Raw genomic sequence first — 23972 nt, forward strand, 5'->3', positions numbered from 1 at the left:
ACCAATAATACTTCCTAATCTGAAAATTAAACATGCTTTCTTGATAAGAAAATAAAATTTCAAAAAGCAAACCTACCTGTAAAGGAACAAATCTTTGGCAAGCCATTTTGTCCCTATAATTTTAAATATGATTTCATAGGTCTCTAGGGCTTTCAAATGTACTCCACTAGGCAAAGCTGGATGCAAACATTGAGCTAATCTCTTACTGATAATGAGACGTCTTGGCAGCAGGGAATATGTCAGATTACTCTGAAGAGCCTGTAAAATAGGTAATACACAAAAAGATGACTTTGATAGTTAAATGTAAATCTAACACTCCTAGAATGCTAACATGAGGAAAGCACAATACCGGCAAATTTATTTTAGTCTTGAGTATCATCACTAGGATTAAAATAATATCAACATGCAGAAATGAGTAGGAAGAAAATAAACAGATAAACACAAGGAGAGTGTAATAAGGGAAATTAATTTCAAGGAACTTAACATGGACAAATTGTTTATGTTTTTTACATGGAAATGTATACCATATATTTAAAACTGACATCAATAATTGGGTAGCTCAAAAAATTGTTGGGGGCAGAGCTAAGTAATCTGTCTCTAAAAAGCAAAACTATTTAGGAAAAGCTAAAAATACTAATTATGTTATACAAATGAAGTGTACAAGAAGAATAGACAGAGGTGTTAAGAGGGAGGAGAAGGGCTTGTAGTTCTAATTCAAGAATGGGTTAAATAATAGGCAATACTACATGTATTGCACAAAGGGTATAGCCCCCTCCAAAATCTATTTAAAAAATAAGGGGAGAAGGAATAGCGTAAAGGATAATAGGGTACAGAAGAATGTGCAGATTTATAGCACTGGGATAAGGTGTGTGGATTAATAGAAATGGGATGAAGAGGGAAGGAAAGAATGAGGGAGAAGAAAAAGGAGGGATCCATGGGCAGGTGAGGTTAAGTAATAGAAAAACAAGTTAAGGAACAGAATTAAAATAGAAGAATCAGCAGGGATAGGAAATAAGAGATATACAGAAATATTACAACAAAGATCAGGAGTAGAATTTATTAGAAAAAAAAAAGTAGGGCTAGTCATCATTGATCTTGGACAAAGCCAAATTTAAAGATTCAATCAAGAGAGATATCTACATTATATGTTAGCCATATTCACATTGTTTTAGATGCATGTGGGTATATATGTATGTATGTTTATGCATGTGTATATGTAGATATATGCATGTGTGGGTACGTGTGAATACATACATACATACATACATACATACATACATATATATATATGTATATTTATATCTACATGGATCTGTGTTTAACTCTAGCCTGCTTGGGAGATATGGGGGGGAAGCATGAAAGGGCAGAAAAATAATAAAGTAAAAACTGCACTGCAAGAAAGCAAAGACAAGACAGAAACTCATGAATATAATCTCTTCTATTATTATATATGCTTTCTTGAAATAGAAATTTATTGTTACATATCTTCAATTCTCCCTAATGTTCTATTGGGTACAGAACATCTTTTCTGTCTTTCTTTTTCTATTCTGTGTTTTTCTTATTTGGTATTCAGTTCAATAAAAAAAAAATTTAAAAATAGAATTGGCCAAATGGAAATAGAAGGTACAAAAGCCCATTAAAAATTAATTTCTTAAAAATTAGAATTGGACAAGTGGAAACTAATGCTTAATGAGACTTCAAGAAACAATGAAACAAAGTCAAAAGAATGAAAAAAATACAATAAAACATGAAATATATTATTGGAAAAACAATAGATCTAGCAAATAGACTGAGAGAAAATTAGAATATTACAAGACTACCTTAAAGCCATGATCAAAAAAGAGCCTAGATATCATATTTCAAAACATTTTCAAAGAAAAGAATCTTGATATCTTAGATCCAGAGGATAAAACAAATGGAAAGAAACTATAGATCACTTCTTGAAAGAGATCTCCAAATGAAAACTCCCAGGAATATTATAGTCAAATTTCAGAGGTCCCCAGATGAAGCAGATAATATTGCAAGCAACCAGAAAGAAACAATTCAAATATCACAGAGCCACAATCAGGGATAAAAAATTCTGTCATCAACACATTAAAAAAATATAGAAACTAAATAAAAATGCTGAATACCAATTCCATGCGTCTGGGCTGGCAGTCAACAGCTACCAGCAAGACAGAGAGAGAGCTTCAATGGGCCAAAACTTCAGGAAATAGGACCAGGACCAAAAACATTTTAAAAAATGGGAAAATAATTAGGAGGGAGTAAAGAATGCAGGGGTGTGATGTTCCTTCTTCCAAACATAGCTTCTATTGAACCCCAAAATATAAAGCCAATTTATCTTGAAAGAAACCTGAAATTTATTTGTGGAAGTAGGTAAGCTTGGGAGTAAATTGTGAAGCAGTGCAATTTTCTTCATCCTTAATGCTTTTCTAAGGTGAAATTGGGTATAAATATAAACCAAATTTGAATTATGCTCAAATTGTTCCCTAATATCAATATCATTGGAACCAATCTATATTTTCAAAACACATTATAACAGAACAGGCTCATTTACTCATAAGCTTCTTTTTACATAAGGAGTTTCTTTCTTTGTATTCTTATTACCTAGAACAGTACATGGCACTTACCAAGCAGACACTTAATAAATGTTAATTGATTGTGTGACTTTGTACAAGACACTTAGATACTCTGGGTCTCAGTTTCCTTATCTGTAAATGAAGGGGATTTAGACTTTCAAGCTTTTAAATCTATGATCCTACATCAATTTATTTATTTAATTTTGGGGGGGATAGAGGGATTTGTTTCTCTGTTTACTATACATGTCTTGAGAGCAGACTTTTTTTTATATATTTTTGTATCTCTCCACTATGCCTAGCATATAATAGACACTCAATGGCTAGCATGTGATTTGAAGAAAGCAGTCTACAAGTAGATTCTTGTTTAAAACATGATGATGAAGTCTGTATCCCAAAACAATCAAAGAAAAAGGAAAAGGATCCATCTATATGTACAAAAATCTTAGCAGCTCTTTTTTTGTGGTGGCACTGAATTGAAAATTGAAAGGATATCCATCAAGTGAAGAATGACTGGACAAGTTATGTTACATGATTATGGTGAAATGCTGTTGTGCTATAAGAAATGACAAGTAAGACAGTTTCAGAAAAAATTTAAAATGAACTAATGCAAAGTGAGCAGAATCAGAATAACATTGCATATAGTAACAGCAATATTGTAACAATAATCAATTATGAAAGAATAAGCTATTCTGAAGAATACAATGCTCCACAAAAATTCCAAAGGCCTCATGATAAAAATTTTTAAGAGAAAACTTGGTTAATTTAGAGATCAAAAAAGAATCTTATTTATCCAGAGAAAGAACTTTAAGTGCAGATTGAAATATATTTTCCACTATTTTTCTTGACTTTTTTTTAGTAATATGACTAATTTGGAAAACTTTTTTTTTTGCATAATTTAACATGTATAATGGGTCTCATATTGCTTGTCTTTTCAATGAGAGGGAGAGGAGATAAAAGGAAAGAAAAAATTTGATCTCAAAATTTTAAAAAAAGAATGTTATAAAAACTTCAATTGAAAAATAAAAAATAGTCCACCTTGAAAGGTAGCTATAGTTTTTTGAGACAAATCAATAATGTGTTTATCTCACTAAACTCAAACTTTGTATCAAGCTTTTTTTTTTTTTTTTTTGAGATGCAGTAGAGATATCTGATTTCTAGGATCTTCTGATTCAAATCGTTTTCAGGCTGGAATGTGGAGAATCAATGTTCTGAATGACAATGGCAGAAGTCATGTGCCCTAGGTAGCTTTAGTTAATTTTTATATCATTGATCCACAAATTTGTTTTAGTTATGATTGCTTAGTTAAGTATTTTGTATTTAAACACTTTAAAAATAATTAAATTGGAAGAATGTTAAATTTTCTTCAGGTAATTGCAACTACAAAATTACAAATATAAGAAATAATGCCATTGCTGGGTATTTCACATTTCATAAAAGGAGACACTGAGAAAAAAAAATAAGTCCCTTATATAGCAGAATATTTATAGCAGTACTTTTGGCAGTAGCAAAGAACAGGAAATAAAGTGTTGTCCATCAATTAGGGAATGACTAAACAAATTATGGTACATGGATATAATAAACTATTATTGAGCTAAAAAAAACAAGTAAAATGGGAAGACTTGCATGAAATGATGTAAAAGTGAAGTAAGCACAACCATCACTAAAAGAAAATTTGAATGTCTCAATTCTGGGAAAAGAAAAACCTTGAAATCTATTCATCCTCCTTCTAAATTGGTCAAAATTCACTCTTTCTTCCTTCCAACTTGAAAAGCCTTTAATCTTTCCTCCAACTAGAAATCAGATTACCTAAGTTTATATCCTAGTTTGTAACGTGATTTTCTCTTAATTAACTGGTTTTATTTTATTTATTTATTTATTTTTGCTGAGGCAATTAGGGTTAAGTGATTTGCTCAGGATCACACAGGTAGGAAGTGTTAAGTGTCTGAGGCCAAATTGGAACTCGGGTCCTCTTGACTTCAGGACTGGTGCTCTGACCACTATGGCACCTAGCTGCTCCCTGATTAATTATTCTTAATAATTATAATAATATAATATAAAATAATATATTATACATTAATAATGTAATAATAAAATATAATATAATAATAACAATACATAAAAATCTGTCTTACTCTGTATTCTGGATCTTTGGATTAGTTGGAGAGTTCACTGACCATGACTATTTTGCTAATAAACCACATAGCTCGAATTGTTGCCTCAGTTATTATTCATTATGTACCACAACTCCTTTGTACAGAAAGCTACAGGCTTTTCTATTGCCTCTGGGGATCAATATAAACTCAGTTTAGCTTTTAAAATCCTTACCTTCTAGTTCCAATCTACCTGTCCAATTATATTACTTTTCCTTTCACTATAAATTTAAAAATTCAGTCAAATTGCCTATTTACTGTTTCTCATAGTACAATTCCATTTCCTGTCTCTGTAAACTTAGGATATCCATTTTACTTGGAATGGATGCCCTCTTCACCTTCACATGTTAGAATTCATAACTTTTCATTTTTTAATTTTTTTAGGTAACTAATAAATATTCACAAACATGAACATTTCAACAGTTGAACAAAAGATTTTTAAAATTTACAAATGAAATGGGGTAGTAATAGAGCTGTCAGTTGATACCTATTTCTGTGCAGCCTACACACAAAGTCAAGCCCTTTTATGCTTGATCTGTGACCTCTTCTTGCCCTGATGCATAACCTTTCCCTAAACTAGAAGCTTTGCACTGGTTAAACAAATAAAGACATATCTAAATAATTGGAGAAATATTCATTGTTTATAAATAGGCTGAGACAATATAATAAAAATGACTAGACTATTTAGATAGTATCATACCAATCAAAGCACCAAGAATTACTTTATAAATCTAGAAAAAGTAATAACAAAATTCATCTAGAGAAATAAAAAATCAAGAATGTTAAAGGAATTAATGACCAAAAAATGTGAAGGAAGGGGACCATGTAGTACCAGATATAAATCTCTGTCACAAAGTAGTAATCATCAAACATTTGGTGGTGGTTAAAAAACAGAGTTGTTGATCAATGGAATAGATTAGGTACACGTAATACAGAAGCAAATGAGTAGAATTCCCTAATGTTAGATAATCCCAAAGATCCCAACTATGAAGTCAAGAACTCAACTATTTGGGGAAAAAAACTGTTAAGAAAACTAGAGAGTAGTTGGCAGAAACTCTGTATAGACCAACATCTCACATCATATAACAAGAAAACCTCAAAATAGATCATTTAGAAGTAAACCACTTTATTATAAGCAAATGGGAAGCAAAGAAAATTTTATCTGTCAGATTTGTGGACAGTCAAAGAATACGTGACCAAACAAAAGACAGGGAGATTCAGAGGAGGCAAAACAGATAATTTTGAATATATAGAGTTTTAAAATTTTAGCTAAACAAAACCAATGCAGTCAAAGTTAGAAGGAAAGCAGGAAATTGGAGGGAGTTGATGGATTTATATCAAGTTTCTCTGGTAAAGGCCTCATTTTTCAAATACATGGGGAACTAAGCCAAATTTATAAAACACAAACCCCAAAAACCCAACACCAAAATCATTCCTCAATTGATAAATAGTCAAACTTTCAGTTTTCAGAAAAAAATCAAAGCTAACTATAACCATGTGAAAAAAATAATCTGAATCACTATTGATTAGAGAAATTCAAATTAAAACAATTCTGAGGTACCATCTGGTGCCTATAAGATTGGCTAATATGACAGGAAGGGAAAATGACAAATATTGGAGGGCATGTGGGAAAACTGGGACACCGCTACACTGTTGGTGGAATTGTGAACTGATCCAAACATTTTGGAGAACAATTTGGAACTATGAACGAAAGGCTATAAAATCAAGCATATCCTTTGACTCAGTAATACCACTACTAGGTCTGTATCCCAAAGAGATCAGAGAAAAAGGAAAAGGATCTATATGTACAAAAATATTTACAGCAGGTCTTTTTGTGGTGGCAAAGAAATGGAAATTGAAGGGATGTCCATCAATTTGGGAGTGGCTAAACAAAAAGGGTATGTGATTGTAATGGAATATTATTGTTCTATAAGAAATGACAAGCAGTATAGTTTCAGAAAAAAACTGGGAAGATTTATATAAATTGATGCAAAGTGAGGCAAACAGAACTGGGAGAACATTGTACACAGTAAGAGCAATACTGTACAATGATCAACTGTGGGTGACTTAGCACTTCTCAGCAATATAATGATTCAGTACAGTTCCAAAAGACTTATGAAGAAAAATGTTATCTATTTTCAGAGAGAGAACTTATGCAATCCATGTGAAGATTAAAACATAATTTTTTCACTTTCTTAATTTTTCTTGTTTTGTTTTTGAAGCATGGCATACATGGAAATATTTTTGCCTAATTTCAAATGTATAATTGATATAATATTTCTTGCCTTCTTAATGGGTAGAGAAGAGAAGGGAAAGGAGAGAACCTGAACTCAAATTTTAAAAAATGTAAAAATAAGTAATTATTGATTTTTAAAAAAAGAAATGTTTGCATTATATATTGAACAGTATAAAAATAACTCCTCAAGTCTGGAGTTTTGTTACAGCAATCACTCACAATACTCCTTTTTTATGGATAACGCTGCAGCTCAATAACAATAATCATAACCATAAAAGAGAAGATATTTGCTAAGTGTATAAGTCAGTACACAAAATTCCTACAATGAGTACAAATTGTCATCATTTATGGCTGTACTACTATTTTTTATGATAATGTCACTGCATTTTATAAGGTAATAGATAAAGCCATGGTGATCTGATGATAATGAGTGATAATAATGCCATACTGTTCATACCACAGAATCTAAAATTGAGAAAGTAGCAGTTGCAAATGTCATATTAGTGATTATAAAATCAAACTTTTAACAACTCATGCTTTCCCACTATTCCCATTGTTCTAATAGCAGAGCTCTAGAATATTATAGAGTAGTCTGTTGTTCAGTCATTTTTTAGTTATATCTGCCTCTTTGTGACCCCATTTGGGGTTTTCTTGCCAACGACATTAAAGTCATTTGCTAATCCTTCTCCAGCTCATTTTACAGATTTAGAAATAATGTGATATAGCTCCACATGATTTCTATACTAGGCAATCACATGAAAACATTTCTCATTACTAAATGAGATTACAACAGGCTGACAACATAGTCCAACGAGACAAGATTTTGGTCTGGTGTTCTTGAGTGATCTATTGTGGGCCATCACTCATCAATGTCTACCTGATGATTTAAACAAAGAAACAAGAATATTTTCTACCCTATGACCCTGAAATTATGTCTGGAAGTTTGTAGGATGGGAGTTTAGCTACTCACAATGCTTCCTTTGATTATGACTCTATTAAGGGAGTCTGAGTCCTCAATCAGAGACTTGGGCAAAGGTCCACATGAGAATTAGCAGTTTTTCATGTGTGAGAGATCCAGACCCTGAGGGAATCTCAGTACTCATAGAATAAGTACTCCTGGAATAATGTCAGGTATTTGGTATGAAATTGGGAAATCTGTGGACAGTTTGACCTTTATTACCATTCATACACAAAGTTTAAAAGTGAAGTTGTATCTCCATTGTATAATAAGATTTTTGGAGTTGAACAAAGAATAGGAGCAGAAACCCTAGAGCATGGAGCTAGTAAAGGCATTGGCCAAGTGATGCTCTATTAGAAAAAAATGACTCAATTTATCAAAACCTTTCAGAACCACTGGAAGAAAACTAAAGTTGATGACTGCCTGCTGACTTGGGGAGAAAACTGGCTCTATGGGAAGCATGGAAAAATCAATTTCTAGGACTTCTGGCCAAGATAGATTCCTAAATAGAAGTAGGCAGGTCAATTCCCACATACTCCTGCCAAAATCTTAAAAATTATACCAGATTAAATAATAGTCAAGAAATCCAATGAAAAACTGCAATAAACAACTTATTCCAACAGGTACTAAAAAATAAGATGACAATAACATGGGGTAATAAAGAAAGCCACAGGAAAAACCAGAACTAATCTGGGCAAACAAATTAGAAGCCTTCCGTTATAACTACAGACATTGATAACCTACAAGATTATGTATTCCAAGATCGCAAGAACAGAGGGTCTCCTCTGAGAAAGCCATCATATGGATCAGAAATGCAGAGCATGGATCTTCAAAGTCATCAGGAATAGCAATGATGAGAATAAGGTAAACTGACTTAAGGGGCTCCCAAGTCCCTAAAACTCTAATCTGGAATGACATTAGAGGTCCCTGAAGATCCAGTCTGTGGACCTCAAAGATCTAGAAAGTCCTAACTCCCAGGAGATGGTCCACACAAGAATTCAGGGCATCCAAGGCAAGACCAAGTAGAGCTGACCATCCCACCTAAAGACACAGAAGAGAACTGATTTTATCCCTAGAACAAAGCCCCAGTTCAGAAGATGAATAAATCAAAGAAAACACCAGCCAATATAAAAATTATATCTGTTAAGCCTTGGAAAAGAAATGAATAGAAATGTAAAAAAATACAAGCAGGAACTCAAAGGAAAAAAAAATAGATTTTCCACAAGGCCTATAGGAATACCTAGAAAAAAATGATCAAGAGATTAGAAAATGAAATGAAATTGGAAAAGAAAACCTCTGGGGGCAGCTATATGGCACAGTGGATAGAGCACTGGCCCTGAAGTCAGGAGGACCTGAGTTCAAATATGACCCTAGGACACAATATTTCCTAGCTGGGTGACCCTGGGCAAGTCACTTAACCCCAATTGCCTCAGGGGGAAAAAACTCTGGAGAAAGGAATTAAAAGGGGAAAAATAGCTCAGAAGACAAAGTCATAAACATTACCCACATAAGTAATAAACTTCCTGAAAACTAGAATAGACCACTCAGGAATCATTACTTATGTGGAATAGCAAGAAATGTATAATCTAAAGATAAAAGGAAAAAAATGAAGAAAATGTAAATATCCACTCTCAAAAACCCCCCAAAAACTTGGAAAATAGATCAGAGATAAATTTTAAGAATCTTTAGATTCAGAGATGGGTTCAAAATAATGGAGATAGAAGAAATAATGAGTTTAGCTTTTCACTATCCCTTCATAACACTTATTTAAAAAATGGATCAGACCAAATCTTCATCAGGAAAGTTGATTAAAAATCACAGTGAGTCATTTTTCCAACCCAGGGCACCTTAAAGAGATTGATAAAGTGGTCTACAATCCCAAGGAACAGAGTCTGGACAGGAGTATCCACCAAGACAGGGAGAACTGCAGCTCACAGAGATGGAAAAAGGGCTGAGACAGGGTACCATTGTGGGAAGCATCAGAGCAGAAAGAGATTTGAGGGATTCCCAGGATGAGCACTAGATACAGAAACTCATGCTACTTGGCGGTTCTGTTGTCCACTCTCCAGTTCCAGGTTGTAGATTCAGGGTAGAGAATCAGTAGTGAGCATGGACCCTAGCTATGTACTGAGCAAGGAACAAGTACTTTAAGCAAAAGGTAGCTGTGTGGCTCTGATCCCAGGAGAATGGTGACTCATTTCTACCCTTTAGCCCTGCAGGCAAGCCTGACCTGAAATAATCAGGGCTCAAGCTTCCTACTAAAGACAAATTAGCAGTTCAATTGTTCTGAGCCTGCAGATCTTTTAAGTGGGTGAGCAGTGAATAAATTAAGTCCAGTAGAAGTCTATAGAAACTTATAACCAAGTACAAGTCAAGAGACTCAAATCTGGGTCAGAAACCTGCAGAATTCAGATCAAAAGAGTGGTGAACATATCTTTCTCTAGATCATATACTTTGGGAATGCTGAAAGCTTTCAGGCTATCAGACTAAACTGTGAAAACAGAAGAAGGTTATAAGAAGAAAAGCTCAGGCCAGGCATCTCCCCCTAAAAGTGTATAGAGCTTGGCTCTAGTTTTAAATCCAAAATCAAGAAATAGTATGGAAAAATGAATTTAAAAAAACAAAAATATTCATCATAAAAAGTTACTATAGTAATAGGGAAATCCTCAGATGAAGAAATTGAAACTATTTCTAGTCATATGAAAAGATGCTCCAAGTCATTATTAATCAGAGAAATGCAAATTAAGACAACTCTAAGATACCACTACACACCTGTCAGATTGGCTAAGATGACAGGAAAAATAATGATGATTGTTGGAGGGGATGTGGGAAAACTGGGACATTGATTCATTGTTGGTGGAGTTGTGAACAAATCCAACCATTTTGGAGAGTAGTTTGGAACTATGCTCAAAAAGTTATCAAACTGTGCATACCCTTTGATCCAGCAGTGTTACTACTGGGATTATATCCCAAAGAGATTATAAAGAAGGGAAGGGACCTGTATGTGCACGAATGTTTGTGGCAGCCCTTTTGTAGTGGCTAGAAACTGGAAACTGAATGGATGTCCATCAGTTGGAGAATGGCTGAATAAATTGTGGTATATGAAAATTATGGAATATTACTGTTCTGTAAGAAATGACCAACAGGATGATTTCAGAAAGGCCTGGAGAGACTTACACGAACTGATGCTAAGTGAAATGAGCAGGACCAGGAGATCATTATATACTTCAACAACAATACTAGATGATGACCAGTCCTGATGGATCAGGCCATCCCTCAGCAACGAGATCAACCAAATCATTTCTAATGGAGCAGTAATGAACTGAACTAGCTATACCCAGAAAAAGAACTCTGGGAGATGACTAAAACCATTACATTGAATTCCTCAGTCCCTATATTTATGCACACCTGCATCTTTGATTTCCTTCACAAGCTAATTGTACAATAATTCAGAGTCTGATTCTTTTTGTACAGCAAAATAATGTTTTGGTCATGTATACTTATTGTGTATCTAAGTTATATTTTAATATATTTAACATCTACTGGTCATCCTGCCATTTAGGGAGGGGTGGGGGTAAGAGGTGAAAATTGGAACAAGAGGTTTGGCAATTGTTAATGCTGTAAAGTTACCCATGTATATATCCTGTAAATTAAAGGCTATTAAAAAAAAAAAAAAAAAAAAAAAAAGTAATAGGGAAATCCAAGACATAAACACAGAAGATAATGAATTGAAATTATCTACAAACAAATCTTCAAAGAAAAATACAATCTGAATAAAAATCTAAAAATTAGAAGAGTTAAAGCAACGGTTTTAAAAAGAGCTAAAAAAGATTTTGAAAACAAAAGGAGAGCAGTAAACAAAAAATATATTATATAGGCAAACAAAAAGGAAGTAACATAAGAAAAGAAAATTAACAGTTTCAAAAAGAAAATACTTTCTCGTTACCAAGGAAAATAATTCTTTGAAAATTAGAATTGGCCAAATAGAACATAACTAATTTTCCAAAAGCATCAAGAAATAATAAAGTCAGAATTCTGAAAAAACAACAACAGAAAAAGTGAACTACTATAGGAAAAACAATTGACTTAGAATACAAATCAAAGAGAGAGAATTTAAAAATGGTATTACTTGAAAGCTATGAGTTTTAAAAAGAGCCTAAACACCAAATTTCAAGGAATCATAAAAGAAAATTGCCCAGATATTTTAGAATAAGAGAGAAAGATAGACATTGAAAGAATCTACTGGTCAACTCTGGAAAGAAACTCCAAAATAAAAACTTCCAGGAATATCATGGACAAAACTCAGCAGTCCCAGTTCAAATAAAAATATTGCAAGCAGCCAGAAAAAAAGGAATTTAAGCACAGAAGAGCCACAGTCCAGACCACAGAAAATTTTACATCTACCATAAAGAAACAGAGGGCTTAGAATATAATATTTCAGAAGATAAAGAATCTAATCTTATGATCAAGGATAACCTACCCAGGAAAAAAATGAGTGTAAAGCTACAGGAGCAATATATTGCCTTTAATGGAATAAAGACTTCCGAACATTTCTGATAAAAAGACCAGAGCTGAGTAGAAAATTTGACATACCAACAAAAGGAGACAAGAAAAGCATAAAAAAGTAAACATGATCGAGTTAAACTGTTTCTTATGTGGATACACACTCATATAAAAGTATCCCCTCAAAATGTAATCCCTACAGGTCTTAGAGGAGGTCTGTTTAGTCAGAAGGCCCAGATATGGTTCTATTATGTTTAGATGATAAAAAAAGAAGAAAGGAATGGGTAGGGAAGAATAATACACAGAGAAAGAAGAGTAGGGAAGAAGAATAGGAAAAATTATGTCATATAAATGGAGGAGGAATTTATACAATGAAAGGAACAATGGGAGTGTATATGTAGAGGGAGACTGATACAGGTGACATGAACCATCCTCTGATCTTAATTGGTTAAAAGTGGGAAGAATATCCATACACACAATTTGGTTCAGAAATACATCTTACCCAATATGGAATAGAAGGGAAAGAGGAAATAATAATAATAATTCTCAAACTTACCCATTCTGCCCTCAATGTAAGACTTCTAGTCTTACATCTCTAATTTCTTCTCAGACATCTCAAATTCAATGTCCAGCAAACATCTTAAACTCAACATGTTCAAAATTGAACTCATTATCTTTCCCTTCAAACCTTCCCCACCTCTTACCTTCTCTTTAACCATCTTATCTGTCCCTCAGACTTACAACTCATTCTTGATTATCTACTAAATCATACTCCCATACTCTTACTTCCATATATCCAATCTATTTCCAAGACCTGTAGATTTCATCTTTGTAATATCTCTCAAATACCTTGACTACTTGACTACTCCATCACTGCCACCACACTGGTGTAGGTCTCATTGCCAGGCTACTGCAATAGCTGTTGGCAATTTGCTTGCCTAAAGTCTCTCCCTACACCAAGCCATGTATCATTTAGCACCAATATGCTTTTCCAAAAGCACAGGTCCAACCCCACTCAATATCCAGGTAGCTCCCCATTGCCTTGGGCATTAAATACAAAATCCTATTTGGCATTCAGAGCTCTTCATAATCTACGTTCCTTCCACTTCCAGTCTTCTCACACCTTATTCCTCACCAAATACTCTTTGACTGAGTTACACTAGCCTCTTTTGGATTCCCTCCATCTCTTGACTCCAGGCATTTTCTCTGGTTGTCCCCAGTGCCCAGAATGCTCTCTATACCCAATTTTATTTACTGGTTTCCCTAGCTTTCTTTGAGTCCCAACTAAAATCTTATGTACATGAAGTTTTTCCCAACTCTTCTTAATTCTAGTGTCTTCCCTCTCAATTATTTTGTATTTATTCAGCATATTGCTTGTTTATACAGGTTATTTGCTTGTCTGCCCTATTAGATAATGAGGTTCTTGAGAGCAAGTACTTCTTTTTGTATCCCTCTCATTAAGCACAATGTTGGTACATTGTAGGCTTTAAAAATGTTTATTAACTGACACCTAAAAAGACTCCTAAATAGAGAATAGGAAAAAAAAAAAAAACAGAAGAAAAAGATAAGAGAACAGAATGGCAGGAAGTTCATATGGTAGCATAGACAAGCAGGGCAGGTTTACAGTTAATGTGTAGAATGTATTGTTCCTTTTTTTTTTTTTTTTTTTTTTTTTTTTAAACAAAGCAAGCAGTATGACATGGAATCAGATTTATATGGAATGCTGTTTCTGTATTTTCCTGTATAGAAGGCAATGCGTGCACACACACACACTCTCTCTCTTTTTTCTTTTTTCTTTTTTTTTGGCACTTGATTTCAGGACATAATATATTTCTCTCAAAAAAATATAAAGTCCACTGAATAAGAAGTTTTTCTACTCAGTGGCTTTAATACCCTTCCTTCTATCACAGGCCTGGGGCACATATGGACTAACAAGAAACCTATGAAAACACAAGCTCTTTTGCAAAAGGTTAAAGTAAATGTCATGTGATAAATAGTTAAGTCATAGGCTCAGATTGGCTCTTTAGGCCTATGATTTGGGATAGTCTGCCAGTCGGTCACCAAAACATTTATTAACTTGCACAGCACCTTCCCAACCCCTAAATAAAAATAGGCACTCCCAAATGAGACATACAAGGAAACAATATTATAAACATAATGAATAACCAATATGTGTTGGAGGCTAGCCTTTCTGATTCTGAGGCTGGCTCTCTATCCACTATGCTATGCTACCTTGAAACAATATTAGTATTAAATTTATCCTCTATACATGGATCAAATAGTATAATATCTAAACTAAATGAAATGTAAGAATCATTGATATCTTTTAGATAGTATGTTAAAGAAAGCAATTGTGAGACTAAATAAATATTAGTGAAAAAAAATTTGATAGATCAATGGTAATTAGATTGAGAATTTTAAAGAATATATTTATTCTTCAACATCATTATTACCTTAAAAAATCATATTGCAAAGAACTCATTTCTGTGGAAACAGATCTTTTACAGACCATAATACAATAAAACTGTAATCAAGAGACTTTTTTTTTTTTAAAGAGACTTAAATGAAAAGTAATGTGATTTTAAACAATGAATGGGTCAAAAAACAAATCATAGAAGCAATACAGTAAAGTAAGTAATAATGACAGAAACTACCAAAATACATAATAATCTAACTAAAATAGAAAAATGTATATTCCGAACATGGATTTTTAAAAAATAGAGTTATAGTACCATACTTGAGAAAAAAAAAAAAAAACCCTAGAAGACTAACAAATTAATCAACCCAAAACAAACATAAAATAAATTTTGAAAAAATCAGAATAGTAGATTCACAAAGGGGGCAATGAAAATACAGGTTTTGAAATCTAAAAATCAATAAAACATTGGCTAATTTATTTTTTAAAGAAAAAGGAAAAATAAATTATTTAGCTCAAACACAAAAAACATGTTCAATGAATAAAGATGAAACTATATTAAAGTCTCACTTAATCATGTACCAAAAAACTGAAAACAATGAAAAAGACAAAATATAAAAACATCCAAATCTTATCAGTGTCCACAAGACATGGAAAGTAAAACTAGATGGCATTAAAATAAATGCATTTTAACAAAAAATTTTTTTTTAAATGTTCCTCATAAGGGTCTCCATCTTACTTGCTATTCTGCTAACCATTCTGCCTTTGTCCAGTTCCTGTTTTACCCTGCAGTGAGCACAAGGAATCAGGGACATGAGAGAACAAACACGTAAAGGGTTGTCTCATGGTCTATACAGTCACAATGTTCAACTCTCTTCCACAAAGGTGTTTTAGAAGATAAAACATACCTTTTGTTACCAGGACCATATTAAAAACTTTTCCAGAACCTGCTTTACTTGAAAAATCTTTGAAGATTATGTGCTACTTAAAGTGGCAAGGAAGAAGTGGACTGAAACAATTTTTTAAAATGCCATTCCAGGGGCAGCTAGATGTCCAGTGGGTAGAGCAGCAGCCCTGAAGTCAGGAGGACCTGAATTCAAATTTGACCTTAGACAGCTTTGTGACCCTGGGCAAATCACTTAACTCCAATTGCTTTAGCAAAACAACAACAACAACAACAACAACAACAAAATGTCATTCCAATTTAAAAAGAATTTTTTAAGAACTTGTATTTTCATGGATGTCCATCAGTTGGAGAATGGCTGAATAAATTGTGGTATATGAAAATTATGGAATATTACTGTTCTGTAAGAAATGACCAACAGGATGATTTCAGAAAGGCCTGGAGAGACTTACACGAACTGATGCTGAGTGAAATGAGCAGGACCAGGAGATCATTATATACTTCAACAACAATACTAGATGATGACCAGTTCTGATGGATCAGGCCATCCTCAGCAACGAGATCAACCAAATCATTTCTAATGGAGCAGTAATGAACTGAACTAGCTATGCCCAGAAAAAGAACTCTGGGAGATGACTAAAAACCATTACATTGAATTCCCAATCCCTATATTTATGCACACATGCATTTTTGATTTCCTTCACAAGCTAGTTGTACAATAATTCAGAGTCTGATTCTTTTTGTACAGCAAAATAATGTTTTGGTCATGTATACTTATTGTGTATCTAAGTTATATTTTAATATATTTAACATCTACTGGTCATCCTGCCATCTAGGGGAGGGGGTGGGGGGGGTAAGAGGTGAAAAATTGGAACAAGAGGTTTGGCAATTGTTAATCCTGTAAAGTTACCCATGTATATATCCTGTAAATAAAAGGCTATTAAATTAAAAAAAAAAAAAAAAAAGAACTTGTATTTTCTGCTCAGCATTACAGTTTACACTACATAGAGACTAAATATACATTCAATCAGAAGAAACCTAGTTGTGGTAACTTTAAAAAATTTTGTATTGTTCTCCCCCTTACTTAATCTAATTAAATATATTCCTCAAATACCTTATTGAGTCTACCAAGTGAAGAAATCAGATCTGCCCATTCACTTGATGATTCAAAATTTCTTAAAGCTTTTTCAATCACTGAAGAATAATTTCTGTATCTGTAATCTCCCAACAGCTTTTGCTCTTCTGGATCCATTTTACATTCTCACAGTTGGAGAGGAACCTGAAGCCAGTAGAAAAGAACAAAATAAAAAACAAATGTGCATATATTATTTAGCTGATGGAATAAACTAAAAACTTCACCCTCCATAAAACATATCAGTATGTAAAAATTATACCAATTATACCCATAATTTTACAGAAAATTTTGCTTATACTTAAAATTATTCTATTAACAGAATGATTTATTTTGGGAAACTTGGCAATGCCACCAAAGACATGGCAAGTTACCAATACAAAATAAACATTTTTCTCCTATTCTTTCAATGAATGCAAAAACAAAGCCAGACTTAAAAAATAGGTCTTCTTGATGCTGACCTTATATTTAGTAATTTAAGTTTTATAATAGGAAATACTTCTCCAAGATTTAGTTAACAAGCTGCAGAGAAATTTCAATTTATGTAGGTGGATGAAATCAGATTCCTAACATAATGATATAACTGGAGATTGAGAGCAATATTTAATGATAAATCAATTTTCTGGGAGGAGGGGGGGGAAGGAACTTTAAAAATCTGCAATATTTTGAAAGCAAAAAGACTTAAAAGTTATTTTTTTTAAAAAGTGTTATGGGCCAGAACTCTGAACTTGAAACAAAGGATTCTTACAAGGTACTAAGTCAGTGGAATTGATAGAGACAATGGTTATTTAGCATGGTGCTTAACAGTTCTCTCTAGTTCAGTACATGTACTTAGTACTTACTATAGTTCTACAAGATTCACACCTTTGATAAGAGACCATATAAACTCGGACAAGCTCAGCCAGAGGCAGAATGAAGGAAGACCAGAGAAGTGGTGGCAGGTTATCCTTCTTCACTTTTCCACTGAAACCAAGATCCAGAAGGCCTCTAAGAAAACTAGCCAAGCTCCAAGAGACAAGACTTTGAAGGAGACAAGGATCCAAGTATCTTCTCAGGCTATTCATTCTTTGTTTTGAGTCTTTAAAATTACTTTCCAAACATTTTTTCTCTGTTGAGTTTCTATAATCTTTTTAGAGCTTACAGAATGACAGGAATAATAAAGAAATCTAGAGCTGGGGGGGGAGGGCTGATATTAATCCCAATAAGTGAAATATTATTATTCTCCCTAGATTGTCAATTAGTAATTTTATATAATTTATATTTAAAATGTTGCATTGATGTTATTCTATACCAATATCCTTTTTATGTACTTTGTATGGGCATGTATATTCATTCTAGCCTAGGTTGTTAATCCTTAATTTAAAGGAAAAGTCTTTTCAAATACCAAATTATTCCTCAAAAAAATCTTCTAGTCCTTAAAAAGTACTATATTTAGTTCTTTTGATTCCTCTACTCAATCCTATATAATTTTCTTAAGCACCTAACAATATCTAACTGTTCCAGCTACTTAAACAGACAGACACACACACACACACACACACACACACACACACACACACACACATTTCACTTAACTTAGGCCAATCATTTCCTACAGACAAAATGTTATGTGGGGGCAATGTGCTGTTTCCTGGCTACAGCCCAGAATAACCAAAAAACAGCAATGATGGATAATTAATATACCCAGAAAAACTATCTAATGTAAGTGGCTAGTAGATACTAAGCAACCTCTTATTGAGAAGGTCAGGCAGATGCAACAGGTTATTTAGTAGGTTGTAGTAAAAATGTTTACTGACATTAAAAGGATCTCATTAGAGCCAAAGAACAGACATCTGGAGTAATCAGTAGTAAAATGGCTTTGTGAAGCCATGATAGATTACAGTACTCTGATATGAGTGGTGACAGAACTGAAGAGAAATTGAGAAGAGAAAAAAGGTCAGCAGAAATAAATTAGTATGGTGAGGAGAAAAACATACTTGTGGAAAGTGTAGACTGAGAAAGTAGTGGTTTTGAATTGGCTACATAGCTGTATTTTTTTTTAAGTACTATTTGACATGACAAGCTCAATCTAGGAAAGTTTGGGAGGAGTGGAGATCAGCATAATGGTCGCTGGTAATTTCAGAAACAAGTCAGTCAATTATATTTGACTTCTGCATTGATAACTAAAAGATAAAAATGCTAAAGAAAATAGTTAAGCTCCTAAATTGTGTAAACAATTTTACTTTTTGATTTAGATTAGAAGTTTGGTGGATGAGACCAAGCAAAGTCAATACATCTGCTATCAAATATGGAAATGATATTTAAATTAGTTACACCCAACCCATAAATGAAAAAAAAAATCCCTCAAAGTTCCTACCATTAACAGCTCTTTTTAATATTATATTCATTTTTGGCTATATCATTTTAAAGTTAACTGATTAACTGGCTGATGGTTCTAGCAATAAATAACCCACTTTAGTTGTTTTACTTCATCAGAGTGGCCCATAGTTTTCTTTATGTGATAAAAGCTACATACTGCTATATATCTATGTACTAACAGAAAACTGACATTTCTAAGGCATTTACACAGAAATTCAGAAACCGTGAATCCATTCAACTAGCAACTATAAAGCTAATACCAATAATTAGTAAAGAAATCCTCTGCAAACATTTATTATTTTTTAAAAATGCTCAATCTTGATTCTGACATTAAAACTTAAATTACTGCATAACTAACAAAGTCTTCAGGACAAATTGCAGATATTTAATAAATGCCTCTTGATCGATTGACTAAATATATATGTAAGGGTGTGGGAATTCTGAGTTTGGATCTTTTAAAGTGCTAACAAATCTATCTGAAAATAATTTCTTTTTTTTTAAAAAAGCAGCCACAACTAAATGTCTTGGGATGAAGGGGGAAAAAAATTATTAGCCTAGATAAAATACTATAAAAGTTTTTTTCTAAGTTGAGGTTTATTTTTCATAAGTGTTATACAGCTTGGTGGCGGCAATTGATAGGTCTTCAGATCTCGTTTGCCTCAGTTTCCTAATTTGTAAAATGAGCTTCAGAAGGAAATGTTCAATCACTCCAGTTATCTTTGCCAAGAAAACCACAAAGGGGGTCACTACTGAAGATGACTGAACCACGAAAAATGTGATATCTCCACAATCCCTTTGCTCAGAAGATTGTGTTATGTTGGATGTAGACATAAATACCGCAAAAATTAAAGTCACAGGACACACTTTAGGAACCTTAAAGAATTCACTATTCTGGGGTATACCTCTTAAAACATTTAGATCTCCCCGGGGCAAAGGGTTTATTTTTTTCAAAGGATTATTTTCATGAATGAACACACACACACACACAGAGCCATTCAACTTAATCTACTCTTCTACTTGTCAAGTGTGCAGGCAACACTTACTAGGACTAACAGCCTACTTTGTGACAGTGTCACCTAGAATAAAGGGAGGATGGACGATTTGCCCTATCAGGCCCAGAGATTAGCAACAGCTAATGACTTCCTCATAGTTAAGAAGAGGAAATATTTTCAAAGCACCCCCTTTCTTCCTCTAATTAAAGTGGAAATCCGGAAGGCGTTTTTCCCCACCTACTTCCTCCAGCAAAGGGACCCCTCGGTTTGACAAGAATGACAGAAATATAACTGCCTCAGACACCTCGATCATGACAGGAATTGGACCACGAACCGCACCTGAAGCTCCCCATTGGGAGAAGGTGGGTCCCCAAGCAGGTGCCCCACCCTCATCCCAGTGGCTACGTAGGGTAGTTTCTTACTAGGCGGGGGTACAAAGCCAGCTACTGCACTGCAGCAAACAATAGGAAGGCTGCCTACCTAAATCACGGTCCCCGCCAGAGGATGAGGCCCCGGGAGCGGTGAACAACCTTCCCAACGCAATTTCTCCGATGGTAGGTAGCTACAAAATTGTATGCCAACAGCAATCTAGGGGAAAGGAAACCGCCCAGTCTCTCATCCAATTTCTTCGCTCTCCGAGGCTCCACCACTGGGCTCACACAGATTCCCCAGCGATCCAATAGGAAGGGTCCTCGGGACGCAGGGGCGGGCACGTACCAAGGGGAGTAGGAGGTGCTCGCCTATGCGGCTCCTGTGGAAGAGGGGAGGGCTGACCAATTGCCGTCTCCCAGTGTTCTCTTTCTTCCAGGTGAGACTGCAGCTGTGGGAGGTATTTACTGCGTGAACCCTGAGCGAGAGACAAAGAAGGTGGCCAATGCTTGTCTGCTCCGGTTGGAGCTGAGAGAGGGGAATCGTCTGTGAGAAGGAAAGAGAATAAGCTCTATATAGTTTTTTACTGAGCATTCGGTGTCTTAAAGGCGGAGAGTAAAAGCAAGAGTTTACACAAAGGAAGCAACCGGAAAAGCCAGTTTCCTATCCCAAAGGCGAGCCTGCTTGTCATCTTCTGGAGAATCGTAAAACTTCTGTAACTCTAGAGATGCAGCAGCAGGGGAAGGGAAGAAGTGTAGAGAAAAGATACTTAAGTGTGGAATTGTTGTCAATAATAAGATAAAAGTCACGTTTGGTAACATGAGTTCAAGTTTATTCGCAAAATTATCGGACGTAGCGCAGCCACCTTTGTCTGACATCCCTACCTTGCATACGTCTTGCCTCAACATTCCCAAAAGATGAATCCTGGGGCAGCTAGATGTTCAGTGGTTAGAGCACCCGTCCTGAAGTCAGTTCAAATGTGACCTCAGATACTTAACAGTCCTAGCTGTATGACCCTGGGCAAGTCACTTAACCCCAACTGCCTCAGCAAAAAAAAAAAAAAAAAAAAAAAAGTCCTAAAATATAATAGCACTTCATATAGACTACTTCTTCATATTTGGGTTGAAACCTACTAACTCTCAGGATCTAGGAATAATACTATGGGTCTGAAGTCTTAACATTGTATGTAGCACCTGGATGATTCTCATTAAACAATCCAATAGATACAATTAGGATAAAGCAAAAGAATTTACTAAGGTGACAAAACAAACAAGGATACAAACAAAAATCCCAGCTAGGGTACATTGTATATGTTTGTGGGACACTGCAGCCTAGGAAGAGTGAGAGCAAAGTTGATAATAAAGGCAGACTTGTAAGATACATATGTGACAAATATAACAATCCCTGGTGTCTGGGAAACCTTTCTTTTGTAGAGAACTCACACATGCATTGTGTGCAGCATCTGTTCTGGTTGTATTGCTTAATTAATTTTGCAGGATCTGCTTTTCTCCATATCTCAACTCTGAATTGTCAGGTCTTAGCTGTTGCTCTTCCCTGCTTCCAAAGGTTCTTTCTTTGAAGCTGTTTTCTCCCCCCTTCCTGCCTTGCTGTATCTATGTCCATCTGGAGTATATCATTTCCTCCCTCAGTTATGCCTCAAACTCTCTCAAACTTCAACATTCAAGCTGTTGTATTGGACAACACCCTCTAGGTAAATTGAGCTGGCTGCCATTTACAGCATAGGAAAGAAAAATTCTCTCTTCTTTCTCTTCAGTATGTCAGCCACAAATCACTCTAAAGACTGGACTTCCCCAGATTTAAGGGACAGCCTGGAGCCTAAAGCCTTTTTATGGACTGTATTTGTTCATTATCTTATAATATTCTGTATACTGATTGTGTCACAATTTTGCAGCTAGACAAATATATTAATATTCTCTTGGTTACATTGTGAATTGGGTCAAACATTCTGGATCACAATTCAGAACTATACCAAGTGTACTGTTTTACCTAGGAAGGTTAAGGACAGAGAGGAAGGCAGCAGTACACATATATAGCAACATTTTTTTGTAAAAGTAAAGAATTGGAAGCAAAGTGGATACCCACCAATTGGGGAACCACTCAATAATTTGTGATATTTGGATGTAATGGATTATTCCAATAATAATTATCACAGCATAATCCATTACATCACAAATACAATTAAATGTGAAGAATTAAAAGAAACTTTGAAAGACTTGTAGGAACTGATGCAGAGAAGTACAGAACCAAGGAAACAATTTACATAGTGTAAATTGAGAAGGGAAAGCAGTGAAAGTCTTAAGAAATTCAGTCAATATAGTGATCAACATTGACTTCAGAGGATGGCATACATTGTTATGCACCAACAATGTGTTGGCTTTGTTATATTTTATTTTCTCTGGTTTTTATTATGTGGGGAGTAGCTTCCTAATTAGGAAAATTATTATGTTGGCTAAAACCTGTTTCATGGGATATGAAAACTTATTTAGGGTCTCAAAAATTTCTGATAAAAAGTCAAAAAAAAAAAAAAAAAAGATCCCAACTATCCCTGACTCCTTGGTTATCTTAGTGACATGTAAATTTCTCTTCTCAATCATCTCATTATTGTAATGCCGAAGAAACTGAGCAAGACAAGAGATTAGAGACCAATTCAATAGTTTATTAAATGGAGAGAAATACTGGGACCAATGGATCCATGTTTGATCCCAGGGCTGGTGGAGACTTATCATCTCAAAGAGTCCAGCCCTGAAGTACAGCCCTGAAGCCTTTTATGGGATAACAAGAACAACGACACAATGGGGGAGGTACCTGGGTGGGGATAACATAATGGAGGGAGGCCCCTAGGATGACACAATGGAGGGAGGTTACTGATATTCTAATGACATCTAAAATGGATAAACTTTTATCCTGTCAAACATTAAGAAGGAATGTCTATAACCTAAAGATATAAAACCTTCTTCTCATCAACTATTTAAGAGGGAATGATTATAGCCTGGGGTTTTGGGGCAGAGCAAATGAGGTAGATCTTTATCTCATCAAACATTAAAAGGGAAAGGTTATAAACTGAGGCAGAGTAACTAAATAGGACAATTGGAGAAACGGAGTCACAATATTAAAAGGGAACTTTGGCACAACATTATGAATCTTCTAAATGTAGTTTAATCCATGAATCTGAGTCTAATATGAATGTTTCCTTAGGGAATGTATGGAATTATGACTTTGTTTAATAAAGTTTTTTCAACTTTTATGAAATTGAAGGAAACATGGGATTTAAAAAAAAATGTTTATAATTTAAAAGAATGGTCAAGATTATAATATGTAAAAGAATTATTTCTCTGTAACTATGATGTAATTTTG

At 34.4% G+C, this 23972-nt stretch overlaps 1 protein-coding gene across 2 annotated transcripts in view; it reads right to left on the reverse strand.

Annotated features, from left to right (window-relative positions):
* Nucleotides 1–20788, reverse strand: part of DOP1B (DOP1 leucine zipper like protein B) — a 132985-nt gene extending 112197 nt beyond the window's left edge. For both annotated transcript variants that reach the window (XM_031959242.1, XM_031959241.1), the window contains exons 1-3: nt 20709–20788; nt 16861–17025; nt 77–258 (exon numbers count right to left, since the gene is read on the reverse strand). In XM_031959242.1, coding sequence (XP_031815102.1) covers nt 77–258; nt 16861–16998 — 320 coding nt within the window. In that variant the 5' untranslated portion in view covers nt 16999–17025; nt 20709–20788. The remainder of the gene's footprint in view (nt 1–76; nt 259–16860; nt 17026–20708) is intronic.
* Nucleotides 20789–23972: the final 3184 nt, after the last annotated feature.

Source organism: Sarcophilus harrisii, chromosome 3, assembly GCF_902635505.1.
Source record: "Sarcophilus harrisii chromosome 3, mSarHar1.11, whole genome shotgun sequence".
Taxonomy (NCBI): domain Eukaryota; kingdom Metazoa; phylum Chordata; class Mammalia; order Dasyuromorphia; family Dasyuridae; genus Sarcophilus; species Sarcophilus harrisii.